The 26,954-nt window shown below is 35.1% G+C and overlaps 1 protein-coding gene across 3 annotated transcripts in view; it reads left to right on the top strand.

Annotated features, from left to right (window-relative positions):
- The window catches only part of sfl (N-deacetylase and N-sulfotransferase sfl), a 143,759-nt gene that overhangs the window by 76,234 nt on the left and 40,571 nt on the right, over positions 1–26,954 (top strand). For 2 of the 3 annotated variants that reach the window (XM_073084875.1, XM_073084874.1), the window contains exons 4-8: positions 10,617–10,869; positions 11,473–11,635; positions 14,957–15,163; positions 20,845–21,022; positions 22,998–23,243. In XM_073084875.1, coding sequence (XP_072940976.1) covers positions 10,617–10,869; positions 11,473–11,635; positions 14,957–15,163; positions 20,845–21,022; positions 22,998–23,243 — 1,047 coding nt within the window. The remainder of the gene's footprint in view (positions 1–10,616; positions 10,870–11,472; positions 11,636–14,956; positions 15,164–20,844; positions 21,023–22,997; positions 23,244–26,954) is intronic. The other variant, XM_073084876.1, reaches the window with a different exon arrangement.

The following is a 26,954-nucleotide window of genomic DNA, read 5'->3' on the forward strand; positions in this document are numbered from 1 at the left end:
AGCACGTAAAGATGTTGTATGCTAATTTGTTTACCTATTTTATACAAAGGTATTTAAATTTAAGTCGTACACAACATACAAAGCTTAAGCTTTATTATCTTCAATTAGCATGCACGGAGCTAATTTGGTTCGATTCATTTGGATGCGTTCCTTAAAGAAGTTATGCGCAATGCGCATGCGCTTTTGCTTTATTTGTTCACACTTGCGTTTCAACAAAGACATATTGGATTGTATTTGTCGACACCAGTTAATTTACTACTATTAATTAATTCATATATAGTTATGCAGAAAGTTGATATGCATTTAATGAATTTGTCATGCTAAGCAAGTTATTAATTGCATTAAGAGTGTTTCTTACTGGTTGTGTTTTTTGCTACAAACTATGATATTTATACATTATGTCGTTACTTACCATCAAAGGAAAATATTAGGATACCTACGTAAATTAGTAGATAAAGTAAGTACACTAATCCATGAATTCATGGGATAAAATTAATACATAATGTAATTTACCGTTTTTCGTTCCAAAGGATTGAAAGATTGAAACCTAAAACTAGGATAATAATAGGCTGATGATGATGACGATGATAATATTAAAGACACGATAATATTATTATTAAATACCCGCATATCTTTAAACCTTTTATAATGGAAATGAGTGTAATTCTTCAAATCAGCGGTTCAGCTACAGACTCACAGACAACCATTAATAAAGCAACGCTACAGTTATAACTGTTTTACTGCACTAAAGATGAACTGCACAGAATGTTATCTTATAGACCGTTTGTTTTCTTTCAAAAGGAATATTAAAGTTGTGTTTGTCAGCCGGGGCAGAAGCAATTTGGCGAAGTAGCGGAGAAGGAGCGCTGCCTAAAACCTATCTGGTTTATTTGTTCGACCATCTTCTATGTAGCTGAATTGCTACATTTTAAAATCTTTTTCCTGCCCGCTCTTGTTGACACTTGCTGTGGTATCTTTAGTCTGTTTTTATGTTATGAATATTAATAATCGCGCATACAACGTTTAATAAGTGTTCGATAAATTCCTTATAAAATAAGATTGATTTTTATTATCTTAAGTCAATTAGCGGGGCATTCCTTCCTGTGTGGACATACTTGGAATATATTAGCATCGTCAAATAGTTATTGACACAGATTTCCTCTAAGAATGAAAGGAGTTGTAGGTCACAGTTCATAGAGCTCTTCAAGTGCGAATTAGTAGATACATCATATTGTTATACCTATGCAGGATCCGCATGCTCTCTTATGTATTTGGGTTTTTAGGTTTTCTTGTTATTGCATGTTCGCTTCTATCGTAAAAGTAAACTTCTTATAACAATTAAAATATTTATTGAGGACTGGCGCTGTTATAAGGAAAAAAAAATAATATGCTTCAATTCTTGCGGTTCTGAGAACAAATAATATTTATGACCTTGACCTTAGCTAGCTTAGAATACTACTTACCATGTTATCACGTATGCAAGACAGGCCGTAGTTTGTATAAACACGTGAAACTCCGACGAAGAATGTGTCAGCTGGCGCTATAAAAACAAAAGCTATTTAACCCTCGCCTATATCCCGTAACTTTTCTCTCGAATCGCGCGTTCGCATTTGACCCCAAAAACATTACGTTCACGTTTGATCTCTAGAAAAAAATTGCTCGCACCCGAAACTGAGTGAGTGAAGAGCCAAAGCGGGGTATGTTTATGAAATGTTTGACGGGCAAGGAATTAGTTTCCTTAACCCGTATTTTTTGCTCATCCCCGCTTCTTTCGATGGGACTCGCGCATACTTTGACTCACTCGGTACAAACTTTCCCCCGATAGGCTCGAGTGCAGTTCGCCCAGCTTCTTGATATGAGTAACTTACTGCGATCGTTAAAACTTGCAACTGAAAACTTCGAGCATGTATAAATTTAATTAAAATTTTATTCCCAGTTTATCTAGCGGTCGGCATTTTATATTGCAGACTTGAACTATATTTATGCAAACGCGTAAATATATTGTTTTTACAACATTTATACTGTACATAATATATTCAATGATTTATCACATGAACACCCATATATATTGTCACTTTAGTTTCTGTTATACATTCCTTTACTGTTACCGTAGTAAAGAAAAATATTATAATAACTACGTGAGAGCAGAAAAAATATGTACTAAATTAAGGCTATGATTTTTAGTAGGTACTACATTATGTATTAAATTTATCAAGTCAAGTCTGTTAAATGTTAAACACAAAAAGGAAATAACATAAAACATAACAAAGCCACAATTCCAGTTATGTCATTGTTTGAAGAACCTTCAACTTATTTATTTGCGGCTTCGCACCATTACCCAATATAGATACTTGACGCAAAAAATATACGTGATGTGGATGGTAACTCGTCTTAGAAATCTATACCAATTTAAAAAGAGATCATAACCGATTGTTATTATGAATCTTATTTTCTATACCTATATCTCTTTTTATTTTATAATTATTTGTATCTTATTGTATAATTAATTGTATCTTTTATCGTAGGCCTAAAGTAACAATTTCCTTCCAAAAATTGATAGAAACGAATGATTTATTAACGAAGCCATTTTCCTCAACCCTTATCGAGTGATGTAATGTTTGTTAGTTCAACAGTTTTTCTTTCCGCCTTAAGAATTACGCGGTTGACGACGGTATCAGCTAGTAGTTTATGTTTTATGTCGCTAGTATCCTGAAGACGACGAGAGAAATGGGGTCAGATGGGTGATAAGACCCGGTACCAATCCCGTGTTAGTGTCTGCCGTCTACCGTGTATATACGTCACCCGTAATTACCGTGGCGGCTTAGTGTTACTGCTTTTGAAATGAAATTCTATGCATTTATTTGTATAGGACGGCAGGTCCCGTTTATATATGTCAAGATGTCAGTTATGATTTTTTTATAATACAACAAAACGCGTTTTAAACTAAGAAAATGTAATAAGAAAGTCGACAGCGTTAATATGTATTTCGTGCTCAAATGATCATCAAACAAAATCGTACATTACGATAACTATACGTACCTACGTGATGTAAATTTAAAATTGGTTGATGACAACATGTGTCACACGTATTTAAATCAAGTTTAAATTTAATCAAATATTTGATTTTAGAAGTGTAGCTGTAGGTGTAGTAGTAGGCTTTAATTATTGTCAGGGCAATCTGTTAAGAGGCGAATTAACAATGAAATTAGTTAATGTAGTTGGGTCTGGATAGAAAATTTGCGCGTACCCTAATTACGCCGCGGGGTCAGCGGGTCCCTCGGGGGACGCAAAGTGCGCTCAATTGCCGTGATAACTAACCCTTTGGGGACTTGTAGGCAGTTGTTCTCGAGTAATTTTATTTTAAATATAAATCGGCTGGAGATTAGTTTATAAGACAAAGCTTTAGGTGGTATATATTCAGAGCAAACTTACAAGATTGAAAAATGCATGAAAAGGAAAGTGAAACCTACTAATTCGCTTTTGACCAGTGCGGTAGATTATATTTAAGTGATACAAAAAAATACTTCTATGTAGTTTTCTATGTAGTTTATTACGGACTTTTGAGAATTTCCTTCCCTCCAACATGAATAATAGAAACAATGAAATAAAAGCCGACTACGATTAACATTATGTACTTGGGGGTAATTTAAAAGTGTATTTACATTAAACAGTGCATTTATACCCTGCAGTTAAGCAAAACACCAACTAATTACCGCGTTGGGTCAGCGCGACCCCGACGCGGCGCGACGTGCACCCAATTGCCGCGATGACTAACGTTTCGGAGACTTGTTCGCAGTTTTGTAATAAATTATTATTTATAGGTATACATTTATTTATTTAATGAAACGTACTATTACCCTAGTTTAGGATTACATTTTATTAATTATCGAGCATAAATTATCACATTGTAGTTTTACTGTGATATAATACAAATTTTACATTATATTTAAATAATGCAAAAGTTTACGTTCAAATTTGTAATCTTTTTATGTATTTTATTACGGACGTTGAAAATTTCTTTCGGTCCAATTTTCACAATAGAAAAAATTAAATTAAAACTTCAGTAACATTATGTACTTGGTGATAATTTCAAAGTGTATTAACAGTAATATTGCATTTATACCCTCCAGTTAAGCAAAACGCCAACTAATTACCGCGTTGGGTCAGCGCGACCCCGGCGCGGCGCGACGTGCGCTCAATTGCCGTGATGACTAACGTTTTGGAGACTTGTTCGCAGTTGTTGACGGACCGTTTTGTTTTAAATATTAAACGCTCTGTTGCCGGTTTCCGAGAATGCAACGTTTAACGCCACTAGCTTAATAGACATAATTTTTATTTAATCAACAAAGAGCTTCTACAATGATACCGTTGTAGAGATTAGCTGGCAAATTATAAGGCATTTAGCATGAATTTTTAAACGTATCTACTATGTAAGAAGATGCAATGCTGTTCTGCACAGACATTACGCAACGTGTGATATAAGGCGGCAGATGCTATCTCCTTGCGGAAAGTCGTTGCGGTGACAATAAGTCAGTTAGCAGCAATTTTCAGGCATCGAAGTTTCTCTCTTAATAACAAAGTTTAATATTTATAGCAAATATATTAACATTTATCATACTCACACATGGGCAAATAGCTACTACATACTTCGTACTTTTTATTGGTAGGTAGTCGTCTCTACGGGAGAAAAAACAGGATATTTAGTTACGTTACAGGACGTATATCACGTATTTAATTAACGTAAGTTTAAAACTGGGTGTATACGAATAAATCATGAGTTTCATAAATGCAGTTCCAACACATCTATGGAGATTGGAGATGTTGTAGGTTCAAAGGAAACCAAAGAGGCTTGTTTCCATGTGATCTGATTCGATTCGATGTGATATACAAGTGATCGCAGTAACAATTACTTTAATAGCTACTATCGCTCAGTAGTGCCATTGAAAATAGTGTCATTGTGGTGAGTTTACTTTCCTTACTTCACGGCTACCACGGCCATTAATGACATTCACCCTTGCTTGTCCCGTCGTCCCTATTATGGGACGGTTCATTGCGGAAGGAATTCGTTACGGTTGACATATCTTTTTATTAATATATGAACATCGCAATTGTCGTACCTTTTTTGTATTATATACAAGAAGGTCAATGAAACTTATATTATTCGAAAGATACTTATAAGGATACGTACAAAAAGTAGTCAAGTGCGAATTGGTAGACGACACACACCCTTCAGACCTCGTTTTTTTTAAGAATTCCCAGACGTGAAAGTTTCATATGATGTTTCCTTTTGACGAGCGATAATTATATTCTAATAGGCACATTGCTTGAAATAAAAAAGCTACATACAGCCGAAAACCTCACCTCCTTTTCGAAGTCAGTCAAAAATAGGTGCGTGCCTGGGATTCAAACTTCGGACCCCTCGATTTAGAGGCTGAGTCTTACGTTAATTGAATTTTAGTAGCGCTGAAAACTCTAGTCATATTGGTTACAACCTCGCGGCTTCGCTTTGCGTGTCACTTTCATTGTGTTACTAGGAAGTGCTAATTGATATTACTGCAATCAACCTTATGCAAGTATTTTAGCGTTATATATGTACATTAACGTGGGCTATCTGCTTATAAATATAATTTCGAAATATAAGGTATATTTCGAAATCCAGTCGATTTAACAAAATTACATTCACAATTAATACACAATTAATATGTTACAAAATTAAGAGATTAGTGTGTAAATTTCAATTAATGATTATTACATTCTTTATAATTATATAATTATACATAATTTAATATAAATGTGTTTATAAACAGAAACAAAGGTTTCATCCAAAATATTGTCATTATTATAGGCAGATATTGTTAAAACACTTCATCGCCAAGAGTGATCTGCGAATGACAGACTTTATGACCGACATCTACATAATATCCATTCACCGGTTTTACGACCAATTCAGCTTGAAAGAAGTATCTCACAATAGCTTTTATGTTAGAAATCGTTCGGGGAAGAATGTTCACGGCATTTGAATATGAATTCAATCCAGGTTAAAAGATCGACGTACTCTAACGTGCAGTACGTGCACGTATATTTATTCAAAATGTGGAATATCTGCGTATTTAGAATTGCTTGCATCAATCGTTATTATTATGTTCCTTACATTTACTATGTTTACTAAATTATAATTTAATAAATTATGAATATGGTAGATTTATGTGCGAACCTTTGTTTAGGTTTTAGTTCTAGTGTTAGCGCATGGTATAGACTCTAAGTTATTTACTAATGCTTGTGCAATAAACTGTTTTCGTTACAACAGACTTGTGCATCATTGAGCTTAGCCCTTCCTGCACACTCGCTTGGGCATTTACACTACACACACACACGCATCCCCATAATGTTATAACTTATTGATGCGTGTTATGTTCTTTCTTAATATACTGATAATTTGTTCGTTGACTTCTTATCCTGATTTGTATTCACACTTCTACTTCTCAAATGTTAACATGTGCTCAAACAATGTAGTCTATTATAACTTTAGCACATTTATTTCAAAGCTACCTATTAAATTTATTCCTACATGCTCTTTTCAATAAAGATTACTGTCTTATTTCAATTTCGTTCAGCTTTGATACAACAAAGTTCGTCATGCGTAAAGTTAGTCTGACGTTCTGTAAAATAAAGACTACGTTGATATTTGAACGAAAACTGTTCCACGTGATTTGTTTCCATCTGCGCCAAACTTCTGCTAAATCGAGTTCATTTGATGACTGAACGGCGGTTGGATTTATGATTTTATTTTTTTAACGTTAGTGATCGGCCCCCAATTGAAGGAGGTACTAACTCTTTCGACGTCATGAGCATATTGGAAACTGATTATCGCTCGTTTTATCGCTGGAATACATCGTGGGAAAACTTACATACCTAAGAGATCTCGAATGTTCTTGAAGGTGTTTGAAGTCTAGCAACCTGCACTTTGCACTTTGCTAGAGTGGTGGATTATAGCTTTTAAGTTTGATGTGGCAACAGACAGCTTGTAGATTGCGAAATGATTTTAATAATATTTAAATTCCAGTAGCAACGGGATTATGTTTATTTTCTAAGTAATATCCCTGTTAATTTTTTAAGCAGTCGTTGCAAAACTGTAGTTTCGCTCAATTTGTTACTGTTTGTACGTAGTTCAGCGAAAACTTGGCCGGTCGCTACCAAAAATGTTTTACGGAACATCGTTGAGAAGCCTGCTTACAGCGTAATCCGGGCATTACAACCTTTTATCTCTGGCGCCAGGGTTTAACACCATAAATGCTGAGAGCACATGTACACTGTTGCAGCGCAGTTGCAGTAAAGCTGTTTGCATGAGGCGTACGTAAACTAGCGTTATAAACATACCGTTGAATTGCGAAATAGTGTTGATGATACTATGAAGAATTTTAGGCACTAGCATAATTTCCCTTGTAGTACTCGTAGATATTTCATACATAACTAAATCCATATATTATTTTAATGTGAGTATTACTTGCATAACTCTTAACCATTTCCAATGTTCATATTTATGCAAGTGAGAATAAATACATCTTCGCTCTGATGTTTTCTATTTTTTTAATTAACTCACCAAATTTTGAAAACCATTAAGCGGTGGTCATATCATAAGGACGGTACTGCAAGAAAAATAGTAAACTTTTGTGATTTTAGAATGTTTAGTTTATTTTTAATCTTTATATCTACATAATTAAACTTATGTGGAATAAAGTCAAGCGTAGGCAATTAAATACGAATAAAGAATTACTTGCTATTTATAAGCTGTCGCGCCTAACTTGTCCCGTTGGTGTGTTGCTGAGGCAATTAGCATTTGTCACCTTTCACCATCAATCAAAATATAAACAGAATTATGGAAATGACTTACATTATGTTACACCACGTACGTTTTATCACGTTAACCAGAATATTACACGGGTATAAAAGTATAGAGCGGCACATACTCCTGACTCAATTAATTAGAATATGGCCGAAATACCTTCTTGAAGGGAATTCGTATCTGATGGCGTAATAGTACATTATGTGTTTTATTTTTTAACTTGTTCCATTTACGCAAGAAGGTTTTTTAACTTACCTTATATTCTACCGAAGAAAATCGCGAGAGGCAGCTAGTGATGTTATAACGATAGAAACAAGAAATTGAAAGTAAACGAAACGTCGTGATAAGGAGTGTTGGCGGTCGAGGCTGCGTTTAATGGCGGCAAACTGTTATGAGTTAACGAAATAACGACCTAAACAGCCCGCCGACCCTGCACGATTGGTGCTGAGGGCTAGACTTAATAGTTCTGTAATTGTTTCAAGTTTAAAGATATGGGCTAGTCAGCCTTCAATTCGATTTTGAGATATAGGAGGATAGCATTGTCACAATGATAAATTCTTTATGACAGCAGTGATTTCTTGTAGCCAGAATCTGAATAGTGACGTAACGCAGGTATACGTTTTAATTTATTGAGGCAGGACTATGTGCTTTGATAGGATAGGTGTCGCAGATTCATTACCTATTTATCAAGCTGACCTCAATTACGCCTCAAATATTAGTTTTTGGAGCTGACAATATAAGTAATTTCTATAAAATGAAAGGACTACATAATTTAGAAGAAATGTAAGAACATTAGCTTCTTCTACAGTAAGAAGCGTTTCAACTTAATTTTCTGGTATAGCAAGTCCTTTGTGATCAAAGAAAACTTCACTTAATTTTTCTTTAGATATATTATATTGTAGACATGATTTGCCGCTCTTGTACCTATTACAAACCGTCAGCATAAGAATAACTGTCATCGAAGAAAAACTTATCTACTCGACGACCTACGTCTGACATACGACACTATACGGCTTCTAAGCTAATTGATACACAACTTACTTGTCGCCATATAATATGCGACTAATCCTATTTAATGTGTTTACGAATTCTTGCTTTATCATGGTTTGATAGCAATTTTCTAAGTTATTCATATCAGACATTTTATAGTAAGTTGTATTATACAATAGCAGTCAGATGTTGACATTTACATTCAAATGATTGCATGACTACATTTTAGTAAGTCTTGTTTTAGCATGATCTGTTCAATCAATACTCCAAAATTTCAACCGGTAAGTACGACGCGGCACGGTACCACCGACCCACGATAACTGCCATTATCTCCGAGATCGCGGCGCCGTAAGCCGTGACATTGCCCCCCTCGTTCAACTCGCTCCCTTATCACGAATTAGCCCCCGTCGCATTCAGTTCACGGTTAAATTAGGCCGTTTCGCGTGCTCTAATTTAAACCGAGCGCCTATCTCGCGTAATGGCAGGACACTAATTAAGGTAATTAGAAACATGTTAGCGCAAGCTAAATACTCGACGTTGCTCACGCCGTGCCACCCCTCGAATCTATATAAACATCGGAATTAGATACTCAACCAAGTTTGCATTCAACTTTGCGAATCGGGAATATATTTGTATGTATGGTTTGTTAACGGAGCCAATATACGAACAAGCTAAGTTGCCAACGAGTGCGGCGCATATAACGTAGTACATTACTGGGAAGAGGCGGATCTGCGAGTATAGGGAAATGCTATTTGCAAGTTACCGTTCGTTGCGGCCTCGGTTTGTAGTGCGCTCGGACTGCCAAATTGAAACGCGCCTTAACTCGAGTAAAATGAACGGTGGCTTTCGATACTTCTGGACCACTTCGATTTACTGCCTGTTGGTGTATGCATATTTATACAAGAGCTATCCCAAATTGTATTCCGTTCAGTTGGCCTCTCGGATTTTGCCCGTATTCACTGAATTGCTGCTATTGATTGGAAATTGAGGAACATCCCAAAATTAATGTTTGGACAGCTCAATCTTCAATATTGCCAATTTACTTCAATCGCTTCTTCGATATTCGAATGGAGGATACTGTTACTGCTGCCATTAAATTCTACAATCTTAAGACGAGGGTCGTCTTTAAATTATAGTCGATTGGGCTCGTATCTCCATTGTTAATTATTTTTTTATGTTTATTCGCCGTATTCCTTGTATCTGCTATTTATAGCATTAACCTTAAGATAGCAACCTTCTTTACATTTGTTTTCAATAAGAAAATGCACGTCAATAAATAACTGGATTTTATAACAATGTCTTTAAAGAGTTATTCGTAAAGATACACATTTTACCCGACAGCGAAGGATAAAATTATTTGAGCGTTTGCATGTATGGCTAATTCTTTGACACGCCCTGCAGCTCCAAACGGTTGTTCAAAAAACAATGAGGTGTCTTTGGATTCGTCCAAATTGTGATAGAGACATTGGCTACTTGTTAAGCAGTTAGTTTTTTTGTTTTTGTAATAATTAGGCACTAGTTAATTAATCAATTTCAAGAATAATTCAATATCATTAGTCAATAGTCAGCGAAATTATATGTGTCCTTAATATGAAACGAGTGCGAAAGCTATTATTAGTCACGTTTGTAAGATTGTGAGTAATAATAACTTTTTAATAACGTTCTTTAATGCCAGGTTTTTATTTAATGAGTACGTCCTTGAACCTTGGACAAATATCATTTTGTAAAATGTCAATTTCTACAAAAGGCGAAACGCAAGTAAAATTAATAATTTTCTCAACAGGTATAAAGTGGAAGTCGCCGGCAAAAGTCTACCGGTGCTCACCACTCTGGACAAGGGGCGATACGGCGTTATCATATTCGAGTCGTTATCGAAGTACGCCAACATGGACAAGTGGAATCGCGAGCTACTCGACAAGTACTGCCGGGAATATTCAGTGGGGGTGGTCGGATTTGCGACACCTGGCGAGGAGACGCTGGTTGGCGCCCAACTAAAAGGATTCCCGCTCTTCATGCATACCAATCTGAGGCTTAAGGTGAACTGGTTTTATTATAATTCACTCGCGCTCACTTTATACGACGTTCTCGACTTTTAATACTTTTAAATCAAATGTCTGCCTTTCTCAAATCTATATGGTAAATCGAATTTGAAAATGTGGAATCGTACAAGTTATTTACTATCGTTCTAATATTCGTAATCAACACTTATTTGAAATTTGTAATTAAAATTCTTGAAATTATCATTGGATACTTGTAGGCAGATGTACAGTTTTATCTTAAAATCTAGCTAAATTGTACGCATTAGAATAGCGCTTATTAAAATCAATTTACTAACACAAAACAGTTAAGATCATTTTCTTTATTGTTTTTTTTATCACTTTTCCTTGTTTTTGTTTTGTTGGTTAGTTAATTTAGTTATATCAATAAAAAATCCTCAAATTTTGTGGACAGTAAAATTTTGATCATCAGGCGAAAACTAATTCTAATGAAGTAACACTCACCCATCCTTCAAAACAGCCACACAAATGTAGTTTTTTCTGTTGCACTTCTCACTTTTCCGATGCTGTATCGAAGTATTAAATGTATGGAATTATGTAATAAGCATAATGAAGCCTAAATTTGCTATACTTTCGGTCCAGGATGCAACTTTGAACCCAGCGTCACCGGTGTTACGACTAGCGCGTGCAGGAGAAACAGCTTGGGGCGCCCTGCCTGGTGACCATTGGACTGTGTTCAGAGCGAACAGTTCTACATACGAACCAATCGCATGGGCGCTTCGGCAAAACGATTACGGGTCGAATGGTAAGCTAATACTACGGCTACACTGCACATACACTTACACTCGCACTTCTTAGAAGTAGCAACGGAATGGAGTATCGCAAGGAAGCAATTTAGGTCCTTAAGTATTCCTTCATCAAATTTATTTCAATGATAAGTAAATGATAATTAATAAAAACATAACACAATTTTGAAGGTGGTAGAACCCTTTGTGGTTCGACTCCGGCGGCACCACCGCCACACCTATTTCTACCTAATAACAGCAGTGTTAGGCGCTGCTGTGTTCCGGTTTGAAGGGTGTGGTAAGGGAGACAGACTTTTCCGAGGCGTTCCAGCTTAGTCCTCAGGGATAGCAGCGCATCTGTGGGCGACCTCAGGTAGGAATACCTAATCCTATCTGGGGTTGATTAAAGATGTCCATGGGCGGCAGTAGCCACTTACCATCAGGTGGACTGCATGCTCGTCTGCTACTCTTATATTATAAAAAATACAATCTCGTGAAATACTTCGAATAAAAATATTTAAACTTTCAACTTTAAAAAATAACTTCTTAAGCCCTTTAAATAATTTCCTTGTTAGCGATTTTTAACATATGATGGAACTCAGTTAAACATACAGTGGTTAAATCTACCTTTAACTAACGTCACTGTGATTGTTATTGGGGCTCAGCCTCATTTTCTTAATTGCAAATTGGCAGTACAAAGAATTAAATGAATAAACATCGTCTTCGTAGTATTTTAAAAAAATTGAAATTCGTAAGACCTTTTGATGAACCTTATGATTATTTAATAACTCATATTTTTTACAATGACAATCCTTATATTTTAGAGGGATATATTTGAAATGTAATTAAATTAACATTTTTCGGTAATCCAATATAATATTATTAAATATTATATTTTGTTGTTTAGTATGTAGATTATAATGATCTACATTACAATTATTTTGAGTGTTAACAGGGAAAATAATAATAGCTAAAACATTAATGTTAGCTATTTCTGAGTAACGAGCAAAATTTATAACTTTATAACTTCAACATACACAACAAAACAATAAACGAACACAATACAGAACACCTACTATTAGAAATAATTGCATAATTGTTGTTAGACAACTTTAATAAACGCTGTCCTGAATCATAACCTTGATTCTGACTCACGTCCTTGTGCATGGAATATTGTTGGTATTAGTCACGATTTATATATTTATTGACCTAAATGCCCCTAGTGTCAGTGTGACTAACTAATTTAAAGTTGCCCGGGGAAGCTATTAACTTCGTTTAGTTAGAGTTACGTCGCTTAAAGCGGGTGTGTGTAGGGTAATGTGGTATAGAACAAAAATGTCTACGCTACCTAAACTTTTGTAATTGTTTTTCAATTAAATAATTATTTTGTTTAGAGGCAAGTGCATGATATAAACATTGATATTGTTTGTTTGAGTCTTCTTAACGGTAATATTCTATGTCCCAATGTTGAGTATAATCCCTCCCCAAATCTGGGGAAAACCTGGAGTACCTATACCCCAGCATTTTACTACAGTTTAGATTCAACATTGATTAACATGTAATTTTGTTACGATGGACAGAATATAAATAAAGACATACATAGATACGCATAACAATATAATACGTGCAACTACTAAAAACATAATTGTCCATCCCCAAAATTGTATACAACCCTAATAAATCTATATATAAGTGGGTATCAATCAATACTTCGTTATAATTTTACAAAATGTTCTTAAAAAATGTATAAAATTGATCGTGACCTCGTTGAAGTATGATGCATTCACGAATGTCCCACAGTGACAGCGTACGAGCCAATTAAGTTCCATTGGACAAAATAACTCCAATGGGGCCCTTGCCCGGTTGTGCGACGGCAAAGGACAATTACATATTTGAGTTGATAGTGCTCGAGTAATAAAAACATGTTTTTATCTTGAAGGTCCGACGAGGGGAACTCTGTATTGAGTCATAAAACGTCAATGTATGAATGTACTCGTACGTTCTGCGACAAAAGTATCACTTAACCGTTTTATTGTGTAGTCTTGAGCGCACCTACAGCAGGAATGGGAGAGCACTTAGGTTGTTTACTGTTTTTACGTTTGTACTGTAGGTATGTGCACTTTGGTTTTTATGCCGTTAACGATGTTACTTGTTTTATTCGCAAATATGTAATAAGACGAACATATTTTTTAAAAATAATCTTAGGTTATTATTTTAACTTTGGGTGGTCGTGGGATTAAATATAATATACATGAGCAGTTTTGTATATCTATCTAGTTATTAGCGCGAAATTATTTATTTTAATTATGTTTCTAATTTATTTTAAGCCCATCTAGATGAACGTGGAATTAGTAAAAAATCCTCATTTAATTTATAAAATAAGATAATCTAGAAAATAAATTTTTCGTTATACAATTTTCTACTACCATTCATCTACTAATTTATATGAAATCCCGTCCACACTTACTTATTAAAGCAGACATTTCTAGAATCCGCAGTAGTTGGTTTATTTTAATACGGGTATACTGGTTGGTGATTCTTGGAAATGTCTGTTTTTAGTCGCGGAAGCCGTGCATCGGATTGAAGCGTATATGAATATGATAATAACTCGTATCACAGATTAACATTCATGAATGTTTTGGTGGATTTAAAATGGAACTGCGACATGAATAAAATTTCTTTATACGCCTTTTTTGTGACAAAAACAGAAATGATTGTAGTACTCTCGGGATTTTAATCCGTTTATCTATTTTGAAATAACTTTTGTATTGTGTATTAGAATAGAACTTTAATACAATAAAGTTTAATAGGTAGTTTGTTAATAAATAAGACCGTATATAATATAGTTATACAAAACTACCATGTACGCGCAGGTATGCCGTGAGCGTTTTTCTATTTATTTTATATTCGACCTCAGATAGAAAGAGAGGTGGTAGAACCCTTTGTGGTTCGACTGCGGCGGCACCACCGCCATACCCATTTCTGCCTAATAACAGCAGTATTAAACGCTGCTGTGTTCTGGTTTGAAGGATGTCGTAATGGAGACATACTTTTCCGAGGCGTTCCAGCTAAGTCCTCAGGGGTAGCGGCGCATCTATGGCCTTCCTCGGGTAAGAATATCTTATCCTGTCTGGGGTTGATTACAGATGGGCTGCAGTAACCAATTACCAGCAGGTGGACTGCATGCTCGTCTTCTACTACTATATTATAAAAAAACCTATCTGTGGTTGGTTACGGATAACCATGGATGGCAACAGCCACTTACCTCAAGTAGACTGTATGCCTATCTCCTACTATTTTATTAAAAAAAATCAGCACCTTAAAGTTCGTTTCTTTGCCAGAAGAACACGTCCCGCTGTCGACGGTGATGCAAGACCACGGTCGGTTGGACGGCGTACAGCGGGTGTTGTTCGGTTCGGGGCTACAGTTCTGGCTGCACCGGATCCTGTTCCTCGACGCGCTGAGCTACCTCAGCCACGGGCAACTGAGCCTTAGCCTCGAGAGGTGGATACTGGTTGATATTGATGACATCTTCGTCGGTGAAAGAGGTAGGTTTCTTTTATTTCTTCTAGGAGTATTGCTTGCTTTTTGACTATGCAATTACACAAGATATAATGACTATGGATGAATGGCTGAGACTGACGTCGTAAAGAAGATTTGAAGGTGGTAGAACTCTTTGTGATTAGACTTCGACACCGCCATACCTATTTCTACTTAATAGAAATGTTAAGCGCTGCTATGTATGGATTTAATAAATTAAATTTTTTTATATCACGGCGTGCGTAAATGGACGTTTTACGCACGCTTCGCGTGCGCAAAACCCCCATTTCCGACTCCGTAATATAAAATTTTATACAACACGCGGACGAAAAAAAATTTTTCGTCCTCGTATTGTAATGTACTAATTGGTGTCAAATCTTCGAAGTCTCCAAAGTAAAAGTCAATACTCCAAAAGCAATGCCGTTGATTTCTGAGGTTATATATGGATATGCCGATTTCTAAGTTTAGGAGGTTTAACGGTACGGATTTCTGAGGTTACACGTACGAGTATGTGCCGATGGCGATAACATTATAAAACGAAACGAACATAAATACGAAACTATATTGTTTATAACGAGAATAGTTCTTTTTCCACTTTACATAGTTACTAACTTATGTACCAACTTTCTTAATTGTGTGTATGTAAAAGTTCTATTTATTTTAATGAAAAACATTCCAACTTAAAATGACGAAATTATTCTTATTAATATGTTACGTACAGTATATGTTCGAGTACAATACATCAAAGTGTTTATTATGCGAAGACCTACTTTTTGCCTATTTCATGTCAAATCCGTAATACGTGTAGGGTTTATATCAAAGGAACGACAAACGTATAGGAATAATAATGATCTACTTTCGCATGCGGGTTTTTGCATACGACGCGGAGATTAATAAATATAACAGAAATATTATGTTTCGTATTGTGTCGGGTTATTCATGGTAATATTTTAAAGTAGAAGAGTTTGATTGTTTTCTTTGAACGCCCTAATCTCAGAAAAGCCATCATATTGAAAAATATATCGAATTAGATAAGCCTATTTTAGAGGAAGACTTTATGATATTATTAGAGAATTGTTTGATTTCTCAGTAGTATGCGCCGTTATATAAGAGGGATTACAATGAAAATGGTTGTTTTTTTTATTGAGAATTTGTAAAGAGTGGATCGATCGGGAATAGGTATTGTGAAGGTGGGGAAAAGTGCAATAAATATTGTTTTTAATCGCGGGTAAACAACACGACTTACCCATACATAACATAGCGTTCGCAACTAAAATGTTTTGAAATTGAACCTAAATTCGTTGTTGCAGTTTCTATTTAAAGAGATTACAGTACAACGGAGTTCGCCCTAAATTAGGTAATTCTGTTTAGTTGTTGAAATTCCAAACTTGATCTTTAAACAGTCGGATTCCACAAATAAACGTTTGACCTCCGTAAACAAAGTTGTGTGGACGGAATAATTGAACTAGTTCGATACAATTATAATGGTAATGCAATACTTGTGTGGTTGGTTGGAATCAACGATTTAGTTCGATACAATTATAATGGTAATGCAATACTTGTGTTATCGGTGTAATCCAACCAATGTTTAATGCGTTGTTGCAATTTACATACGCTCATCGTGGAACTGGTATATGCCATAGTTCACATTGCTCGCTAATGCTGTGGATGTTTCACTTCGTACACTTTTGTGAATAACTCTTTGGCATTGTATGTTTCACTGCCATGTTTCTTTCACCGTTAAAGCTCGTGTTAGTGAATCTGTTTTAAATCATTCTTTCCCCATTTTAAGGATAAATAATCCAGGATGATCTGACTCATTAACTCGGGCGAAGATACCTTTATCACATTTCTTAATTAAACGCCCTGCAGTAGTGTTAAACGGTACTATTTTCTTGTGTTAAGGGTAAGGTAAAACAGGTACAAACAAAGCGTTCCAACTTAGTATTTCAGTATCAGTGACTTCAATCTCACTTGGAGACGTCCATGGGAATCAGTGGCTTATCTGAAGGACTGCATGCTCGTTTATTAATCTTCGAAATAATATTGACTAATATTAGAACCCGCTACTATTAGAGGCCGATTATTATCATACTACTAGAATTTAGTTCCACCCAACGTGAAATTATGTAAAATAGTTCCGCAGTGGGTTTTAGAGAAACATTGAATCTAAGAGACACTTGCATAGGATTTTACGACGGGTTTTGACTAAGACGATGTAGGAAGGAAGACAAACAATTTCTTGCCTAAGTAGTCTAAAAGTTATATCTACTTTGAAATGTTATTATGTATTAAATGGTTTGGTTTGGCGAAGTTTGTTATATATTTAACGGTTATTACATTATGTCTGGGGATACTATACGAGTACCTACTACTAGAAAGAAATACTGATTTAAAAACCTACTAAATCAACTGGTATATGGTAATCAACTGGTATAGGACTCTTTGAAACTAGTGATTATAAGTTAAATTTTTATTTCTTGTTCGATTATCCTCCATTTAAATAATGTTTATTTAAGTAACCCAACATTATTTTGTTAGCGATACATAAGAAAAACAAGTATAAAATAAACAGAAAAAATGTAGTAAAATTAGAAGTGGCCTACTTTTTTGTCTACTAGTATAATCTATGTGTTTGATAGAACATCCCGCATATTTGCAAAAATCGTTTATGCACAGATTTTTATTTTGATACCGTTAACGTTTTCAAGTATAAATAGATTCGACGTATTACAGAGTAAGTAATCGCTATTATTCTAATGTGATATGATTAAAATATTCTTAAAATCATGTATTTTATGTATCTTAACCTATAGTCCACGGGTTATCGCCAGAGTGTCATCAATTTGTTTATTCAGATCAGAACTGTGTTACTGGAAGCTATTAGATATGAAGATAAATATATGAGGTCACTTGCGAGAATAGTATACTTTTATTAAAACAGATAAATACTGATGTATTGTGTTGCAACTTAAATGTAACAGGAGTTTTCTAAGCTTATTTTTGTTCTTAGATTTGTTTGTCCGTTCGGCTCTCATTACGTAATCCATTAGCTTTACTTTAAGTAGTAGAAACCTTTATTGTCGGTTTGGCCCCAGATGTCCTAGTGAGGGAGACATACTTACTCGAGGCGTTTAAATTTTGTCCTAAGGGTCAATATCGCGCCTGTGGCATTATTAATACTCAATCTATGCATTTTTTGACCATGTCTAGTATCAAGTAATGATTAAATATCGATCTTTGGTAGTCAAAACATTAGATAGATTGTTTAATAATAACGGGAGTAAAACGATTAAGACCGAACTATTAACTAAAGTATAACTTACATGACTTACATTAAATTGCAGTAACATATTGGTGGTCGATTTGAATGACTTCTTTTCTCTTTTGGCTTGGTTGTAATGAGCATTATTTTATATATTAACATTTTATATAATTGATTGCACGCTACATTGTCTATATAAAGTGTTGTCGGCATTTAATGTTATACGGCTATTTCCCTATTCCCCGTAGCCGCTATTGTCTCGCCCGGGGTCGCACAAACGATGTTATCTTCACGCTAAGATATAGCGCGTTATAATATATTTTTATGTTTATTATTATAATCCACGCTATCTCCGCTTCAGCCTTCACTGTCATATGCTTCATGAATTAAGTCGTAATAATAAGGTATCACGTGCAGGAATTTCTGTTTATTGTGTATGTGTGCGTGTGAGTGTGTATCTATCTCAGGTAAAAATCTAATCTTAACTGGGGTTAAATTCAGTCGTCCATGGGCGGTAGTAGCCACTTACCACAGGTAGATTGCATACTTGTTTGCTACCTTATATGTAGAAAAAATATATAAATTCCTATGTACTCATAGCTCAATTACAAAGATAACACATAATGTATATGCTCATTGTAAGGCAATAATGTATAATACATTTATAACAAATTTGGAAAAATATTGAATAGGACTCGGAGTTAATACACTTGTGAATTCAGGCTCATTTTTATTTTCCGTTTTCCATTTAATGTTACGTAACATTATAATTCCATCTGAGGCTATGAGTATATATTTATGAACCGCCTTAATCATTAATATCTGGACATAACTCATAGTTTACATATAATAATAATAATTTTAATTCACCTCCTACCAAATATCTAAACAATTTGCAAATTCTCTTTGGCGACGTATTATGTATAGAAGAAAAACATTTAAAGCCCTAATCCGTCCAACATACGAGCAATAAGTGCCGTCCCAGACGTCTGAACATACATAGCCGAAAATATATTAAGCTCTTATAACGTGAAGTAAAGGCGCTTCAAAACGGTCGTTAACGTGTTGCCAGTAAAACAAGATATGCTTCCCCGCGGACGGACGATCTCAGCGATTTTAGTGCTGCATGCAGCGGATTAATTTATTAAATGTATAAGGATTTCTTTAAATGTGTTATATTATGGTCCATTGCAATGATTTGAAATTAATTTTGATAGCAATTTGTAGATGTTAAAATTCTCTAATGATAATAGGTATCATCGGACTTACCCATAAATATGTTAGAGACAGGTAATTTTACAAGATAATAACGCTGTGATTTATGAAGCATGCATTTATGAAGTATCCGTCCTATAATGTATTTGCCGGCATTTTAGTCTGTGAATGTGGTGCTGAAGAATAAATTGAAAGTATTTATTTTTTCATACAAAAAAAGATTATTCTGCGCGCATTCTGCCACCATAGGCACCGCAAGACTTAATACCTGAAATATCTCGAAGCCCTCCATAATTTTTGTATCGCGTATTTCTCGTATCTCATACGGTTAAATGTTGTGATAAAGGGAAAATACACGTAAGCGCTTTTATCGTAGCAGGCAGCACGCTACATCGGTTTCCACACGTCCTTACGTTCTTTATCTACGGAGGAGATATTTGGGAGCTTATTCCGCTTATTTTCAGCGTGCGGTTGCTTTAAAGCGCTTTATTATTTTAAAATTGCGAAGTTTCGTGTACATTATTACGTCGTGTCGAGCACCCGGGTACACGAAGACCTGTCAGCGATATAAGAGTTACAAGACGTTACAGGCTTGGATCCGCTGTTGAGAAATTTAACTTAAATTTCCGCGTCGCATAGCCTGAACTACTGAAGATGGAGATGTGAAAATTGCACAATACGTTCCTTTTATGATGTAGGAAGCCACCCACTTAGGAACGTCCATAAGGGATAACTCTATATAGAGATTGTAATGAATAGAGGCTGAAAGTTATTTGTAAATTCGGCAATTTAGAAGCAATATGTTTATACATATTGCTTATACATTTAGCATTTAATAGAAAAACTGAAACTGAAAAACTGTAAGAGGGCAAAATAAAGGTTTAAAGTCTGTGTTATTTATTACCTACCTATGTTTTTTTATTTATTTATTTAGATATACCATTGACTTATCACTAGACATTCCTTAATATTAATATTACAATTTGTTTGGTTCCGTGTCATTCGCCATTACAGGTATATGTTGATTTACGCGTATGAAGTCGCCGACAAAAACCAGTATTATTTGTTCGAATATTACAACTAAATTAGTGTAATTACGAGTATTTTATGTATTGGTATACTTTGAAATATTCTTATGATTTACGAATGTGTTCCTAGGTTGTAAGTAGAATGTTGATGTTACAATTAATAAATAATATTATTGTGTAGGTACCCGATTGCACGAAGAGGACGTATCAGCGCTGTTGGCATCGCAGGCGGCGTTGCAGCGGCTGGTGCCCGGCTTCAGGTTCAATCTCGGCTTCAGCGCCAAGTATTATCATCACGGTACCCTACTTGAGAACAGGGGTGATGATGCTCTACTCAAGCATAGGGAGCATTTTACATGGTAAGTACGTTGTAGTAGAAAGATGCGCTTTGACTCCGCAGGACCAGTGCCATACATAATGTATGTCTCCCTAGTAATAGTATTTTAAACGATGCTGTATTTTAAGGTTGTGATGTGGGAGATAAAGTTCCAATTTAGTATTCAGTGGCAGAAACGCGTTTTTCTGATATAAGGTCAAGACAAGTCATTCTAAATTCCCTTGTTACATGTAATCCCTCTATACTATAAATTATACTTAAAATTATGGCACATAAACACTCTTATTACAATAGAATCCAGTATTGTGTTGAACAATTACGACCAAAATTCTAAATAATAGGTAGAACTTTTGTTTCGTAAAAAGTATCCAGTTGTTTGTAAAATCGATAAACATTCAAGTTTAGTAAATAAATCTTAAGATAGGTAAATAACTTTGTAGACACCATTGTGAAAGAAATTGTTATTATAGCTTTTATACTGTTTGTGTGGGCGTTAGATGTTGACTGGTTTCCCTTTATTTAAAAAATAATATTAACAAATAATACAGAGATGTTTTGAAGTTTATTTACCTATCACGGATAATTATTTTAATTTACGGTATTTACGCGCAGTTTGTTCTCTATACCGGGAACAAACGATTAAATGGAAAGTGTTAGAATCCTTTGTGGTTCGACACACTTATTTCTGCGTAATAACAGCAGTATTAAGATCCTCTGTGTTCTGGTTTGAAAAGTGTCCTAAAGGAGACATACTTAGGAGGCGTTTCAAATTGGTCCTCAGGGATAGTAACGAATCTGTTGTCAAACACAGGAATCAAATCTTATGTAAAGATGAGTAGCAGACGAGCATGCAGTCCACCTGATGGTAAGTGGCTACTGCAGCCCATGGACATCAATAATCAACCCCAGATAGGATTAGATATTCCTACCTGAGATCGGCCACAGATGCGCCGCTACCCCTGAGGACTAAGCTGGAATGCCTCGGAAAAGTACGTCTCCCTTACCACACCCTTCAAACTAGAACACAGCAGCGCTTAACACTGATATTATGAGGCAGAAATAGGAGTAGCGGTGGTGCCGCCGGAGTCGAACCACAAAGGCTTCTACCACCTTCTAACATTAAGCATTATTTATTTTGGTCGCTTCATAAAATAATGTTTTCTTTTTTTGTGATTATGTACAAGACAAGGTACATATAACAATATGGTTGAAATAAAATATTATAATGAGCTTCCGTTTGGTGCTCAGCCTGCGTGTATCTTGTAATATCCTTTATATTTAATCCTCTTATACGAAGCTATAACGAGAGTAAAGAGTAAATTAGGTGACAATTTCATGTACTTTTTTGTTCTACCGAGTGAATATTATTATATTTTTCCCCCATTAAGTTTTGAAAATATTTTTTTTTTGCTATTTCATATTTCGTGAATTCGATCTTATTTATTGTTAAGCACATAGAAATAGTTAAAAAATAAATCTTTACTACTGATATCATGTACAGAATTATATCTGGTGACCAAAACTTATTTGTTAATTATATTTTGGTACGAGTAGTAGAATTTGGTGATTACCATAATTGTTTTTTTTTATTTGATATATGTCTGTGCAAGCTAATTTTGTGAATGTCTAAAAGCAATTTCAATGGCACTTTCTCAATACGTCACTTCTTTTAACTCAAAAACCTCTAACAATATCCCCAAATGAATATCGAATAATCGTGTTAAACTACTTTTTTATCACTGAAATTTTTCGTATATGTTGTATACGAAAAATTACAACAACAACAACAAATACTCTTTATTTGCACACCAAAATACTAGGAAGACAATAAAACAATATTAGAGACGGTATAGTTCGCGTAAAACTGTTAGTCCGCTCTGAATATAGAAATGAATCGCGTCGCCATATTAAATTGTATGATTACACCTGCTCCCAAAAACTTCAGAGCGGACTAGCAGTTTGGTTTGACTGTACATATTCACGTATATTGTTGGCAGGTTTTGTCACATGTGGAACCACCAGCAGCCGCACCTATACAACAACGTGTCGCAGCTCGAAGCGGAGATGATGCTGAACAAGCAGTTCGCGCTGGAGAACGGCATCCCGACGAACTCGTGCTACTCGGTGTCGCCGCACCACTCGGGCGTGTACCCGGTGCACGAGCCGCTGTACGAGGCGTGGCGGAAGGTGTGGGACGTCAGGGTCACTAGTACCGAGGAGTATCCGCATCTGAGGCCCGCCAGGTTAGTTGGGAACTTGTCAGCTCTATCTAACACTGACAAAGTAAACAAGAGTTTAGGACTGATGCAAGGTGTGGAACGTCAGGGCCACAAGCATCTGTGATCTACCAGGTTAGTCATTCGTTAGTACTATTTAATCCCGATAAATTAGGGTTTAGGTGTGATGAAAGGTGTGAGGTGTGAAGGTCTACAGTATTGATGAGCATCCATCCGCATTGTACATCGCCAGGTTAGTTATTAATCGAAAGGAACTAAAAGTAAAACTTGAAAAGAAAAAAGTTAAAAAAAATATATTTAGAAGTAGAACACACAGATTGATCGACGACATAACTTTAGTAATACACTATCTTTTCTGTACGGAATCCTAAAAATAAACGCGAGTGTAGCTTGATAAATTGAATCTGAAATTTTAGACGTAATAACACGGAGCCCCGACCCCCTAATTTCCTAGATTTCCCCAGACTAGATCGTCGCGAGTAGACGGTATTCGCCTTTTGCCGATCGTAAATAAGTAAGCAGACATACTCAAAACAAAGTAACGACAAGTTGTAAAAAATTGTCCTCGTAAAATACACAGAATTACATTACGTTATATGATGTTATATGTAGGTACAATTTAACCCACTTCTGTGTACCTTATCTAATGACGCCCGTTTTTTTTTTTTTATAATCAGTCTATCAAATGTTTGCAAACCAAAGATTGACATTTGACAATTTTTTCGTACTAGACATTGTCGAATTTAGATCTTTGGTAGGTAAAAAATGGATAGATTGATTATTAACAACGAGTTTAATAGACCTGAGATATTTTGTTTTTATTTGATAACGTTATTTACGTTATTTCATAACTGGGTGGATTTGTTTTAATTTTATTATGTCGAAATAATTTTTAATCGTGAAAAATTACGATATCAAAAAATTACGTTATTCGTTATCTAAATGTATGAAAATAGGTTTGGATTATAGCGAGTTGAATTAATAATCTTTCCGTCTGTTTTATCGGTCTATTTGAGTTTAAAAACTGATGTTTTGATATGTTTAAACTTACGTTTTAAAAAAATGTTCTTAGTTTAAAAAACATTTTTGATTTATTAAGTAGCACAAGGTTACACCTATATTTTAATAAATGTAATAACGTTTCATATAATCCTCTATATTTATTAAAGCAACCTCGGATCAAACGCGACTTTAAATAACACCGTTTTTTGTTCCTAAAGCCGCCTACACCTAAAAAGTTAGTTATTTTAAAAATTACGTGTTCTACTTACGTTCATGAGGTTTTCGCGTGATTCGCCTCTGACAGGACTCCATTAGTATAGCCCTGAAATATTTACGACACATTAAATTTAGACTTCAACCGGCTTATCGACTGTCGTTATGAGGTCGAATGGGATTAACAGCTTGTGTGAAACCAGCTTTATATTACCAGAAAGTTCCAGTTATATTAAGCAAAGATCTATTTTAGATTATTTTATTTTTACACTCGTAGTTCAAAAGTATCAATTCCTATTTCTTTAGGATTAAACGAAAAGAGTAAAACAGCACATTATAAACCTTATTTCATCAATTACTTGTCTGGGTTGAGCAGAACTCGTTCTTTTTTAGGATTCCGTACCCAAAGGGTAAAAACGGAACCCTATTACTAAGACTTCGCTGTCTGTCCGTCTGTCCGTCTGTCACAGGACTTTATTTATTTTACACAAATACCAAACGACTATACAATCCACCTCACGGTAAGTTGCTACAGTCGCTCGTGGACACACACTTCCATGGGAACAAATTAATATGTATTACTAAAGTTTTATACGATATTCAGTTGAACATGTCTATAACATATTGATCATTTAACATCGTTAGACACCATGTCATTCTTTCACTACAATACGAAAACACATATAGCCATCCCTTCCAATTAGTCGCTAGCTGGCCTTGCCTTGACCAACTTCGGTATAACGTAATTGTCGTCGATTAAATAATGCTTCCAAATAGGTGTATCGTATTGTTATAAAAGGCGAATAATAACAGGCATTTAGTATCCATATAGCGTAGTGTCGTGATAAACTAAAAGCTTTGTGGAAATACATGATAATGTATGAAGGGTTTGTTTATCATACTGGCTATGTTATATCAGTTTTCAGAGAAAGATGTGATAAGAACGGTATTGTAATGAAATGTGGAGATTAACATACGTTTACATTACGCGGCCAATAGTATAAGCTAATTTTATTGTATTTTATTACATTCGGTACAGGTGTATAGTCCGCGTAAAGCTGCTAGTCCGCTCTGAATATAGAAACGATCGCGTCGCCATAGCAAATTGTATGACTACACCTGCTCGCAACAACTTCAGAGCGGACTAGCAGTTTGGCGCGGACTATAACTCATATACATCTTTACTCTTTGTGATATTTTAAAAATCAATTTTGAAACAATTCTAGAGTTACACTAGTAATAAATGGAGTGATTGAAAACATATAATACCTATATATCTTTAATAACTGAATCAAAACATTGAAACTTTTCGTTTATAAGGGAATTTATTTAAATTAGTTTCAAAATGTTGGCAGTTTTAAGCGATTAGTACAAAAGGTGGATCCAAAACTCGGACCGGGTTAGATCTAAATCTAATTAGCAGAGAACAATCCAAATTGAAACGAATTATAACTTTTAATGAAGAAAGGAGACTAGTACGACCTCGGTGTTTGAGACGGAACTTGGCTAAGATGGTTGCGGTATATGGATTGGGTGGTTTCAGTGCATGAATACATTTGAATCGAGCATTGTCTTAGCTTGTAATCTATCAGTACCATATACAACGTCTGCGTTATATACATACATATATTATGTATGTGATACGTATAACGTTGATAAGCTTTTAGGTCACTTTCACACTTGAACTAAAAATGGAACTACAAACATATATTTAACAAAAAATCAAAAACTATTTTCCTAAACTGGTAATACATTACTCTGTGTTTACGAATGATATAAAAATGATTTTATCTTTCTGTCGCTTATCATTAGCCTTTGAAATTATTTTTTCGGAATGTAATTCATTTCCTTTCGGTAGTAGATCAGAATATTATTTTATCATTCTGTCACGCTTTAACCTTTATCGCTAGAATATAAAGTAATTAATTATTTTTCCGAAATTTTAAATGTCCTACTACTGGCGATTAAGGAACCTCTTTCCTGAAATTAAAAACGACTTGAATAATATCATTTTCTCATACTATCACTTATTTTTTGCTTCTGAATTATTTTTCTCAGTATTAAAAATGCCTTCTTTTTGAAGCCGGCTAATGTAAGAATCGCAATGGGCACCTCTTAATGAAGTCAATTAAAATGTTACTTATATCATTCGATCCATTATTTCCTAACTTTTAAACTTAATGAATTTCCGAATCCTAAAATTACATGTTAACCGAATTATTTTATTCCTAAACTTATGCCAATTATGAAAATGTTACCAAAGTAAACGCGCCAAAGTTAAGATGGATGGATCGGTAGATCACGATGGACTGTTAGTGGGGTTGTTCAGTTCCCAAACTCCTCACCGCAACGCAGCGTTGTAGCGCGCCACATTGCTCACGTGTTACTGTTCTAACGTAACGTCGGTTATACCTTAGTCTAAACTAGGAAGATTGATTCATATGCATACTGAAATGTTTACATAATACATTGCTGGTAAATATTATTTCGTATTATTTATAT

The sequence above is a fragment of the Epargyreus clarus genome, unplaced genomic scaffold, assembly GCF_041222505.1.
Source record: "Epargyreus clarus isolate Ecla_fem2 unplaced genomic scaffold, WU_Ecla_fem_2.2 ptg000021l, whole genome shotgun sequence".
In the NCBI taxonomy this organism is placed as follows: Eukaryota; Metazoa; Arthropoda; class Insecta; order Lepidoptera; family Hesperiidae; genus Epargyreus; species Epargyreus clarus.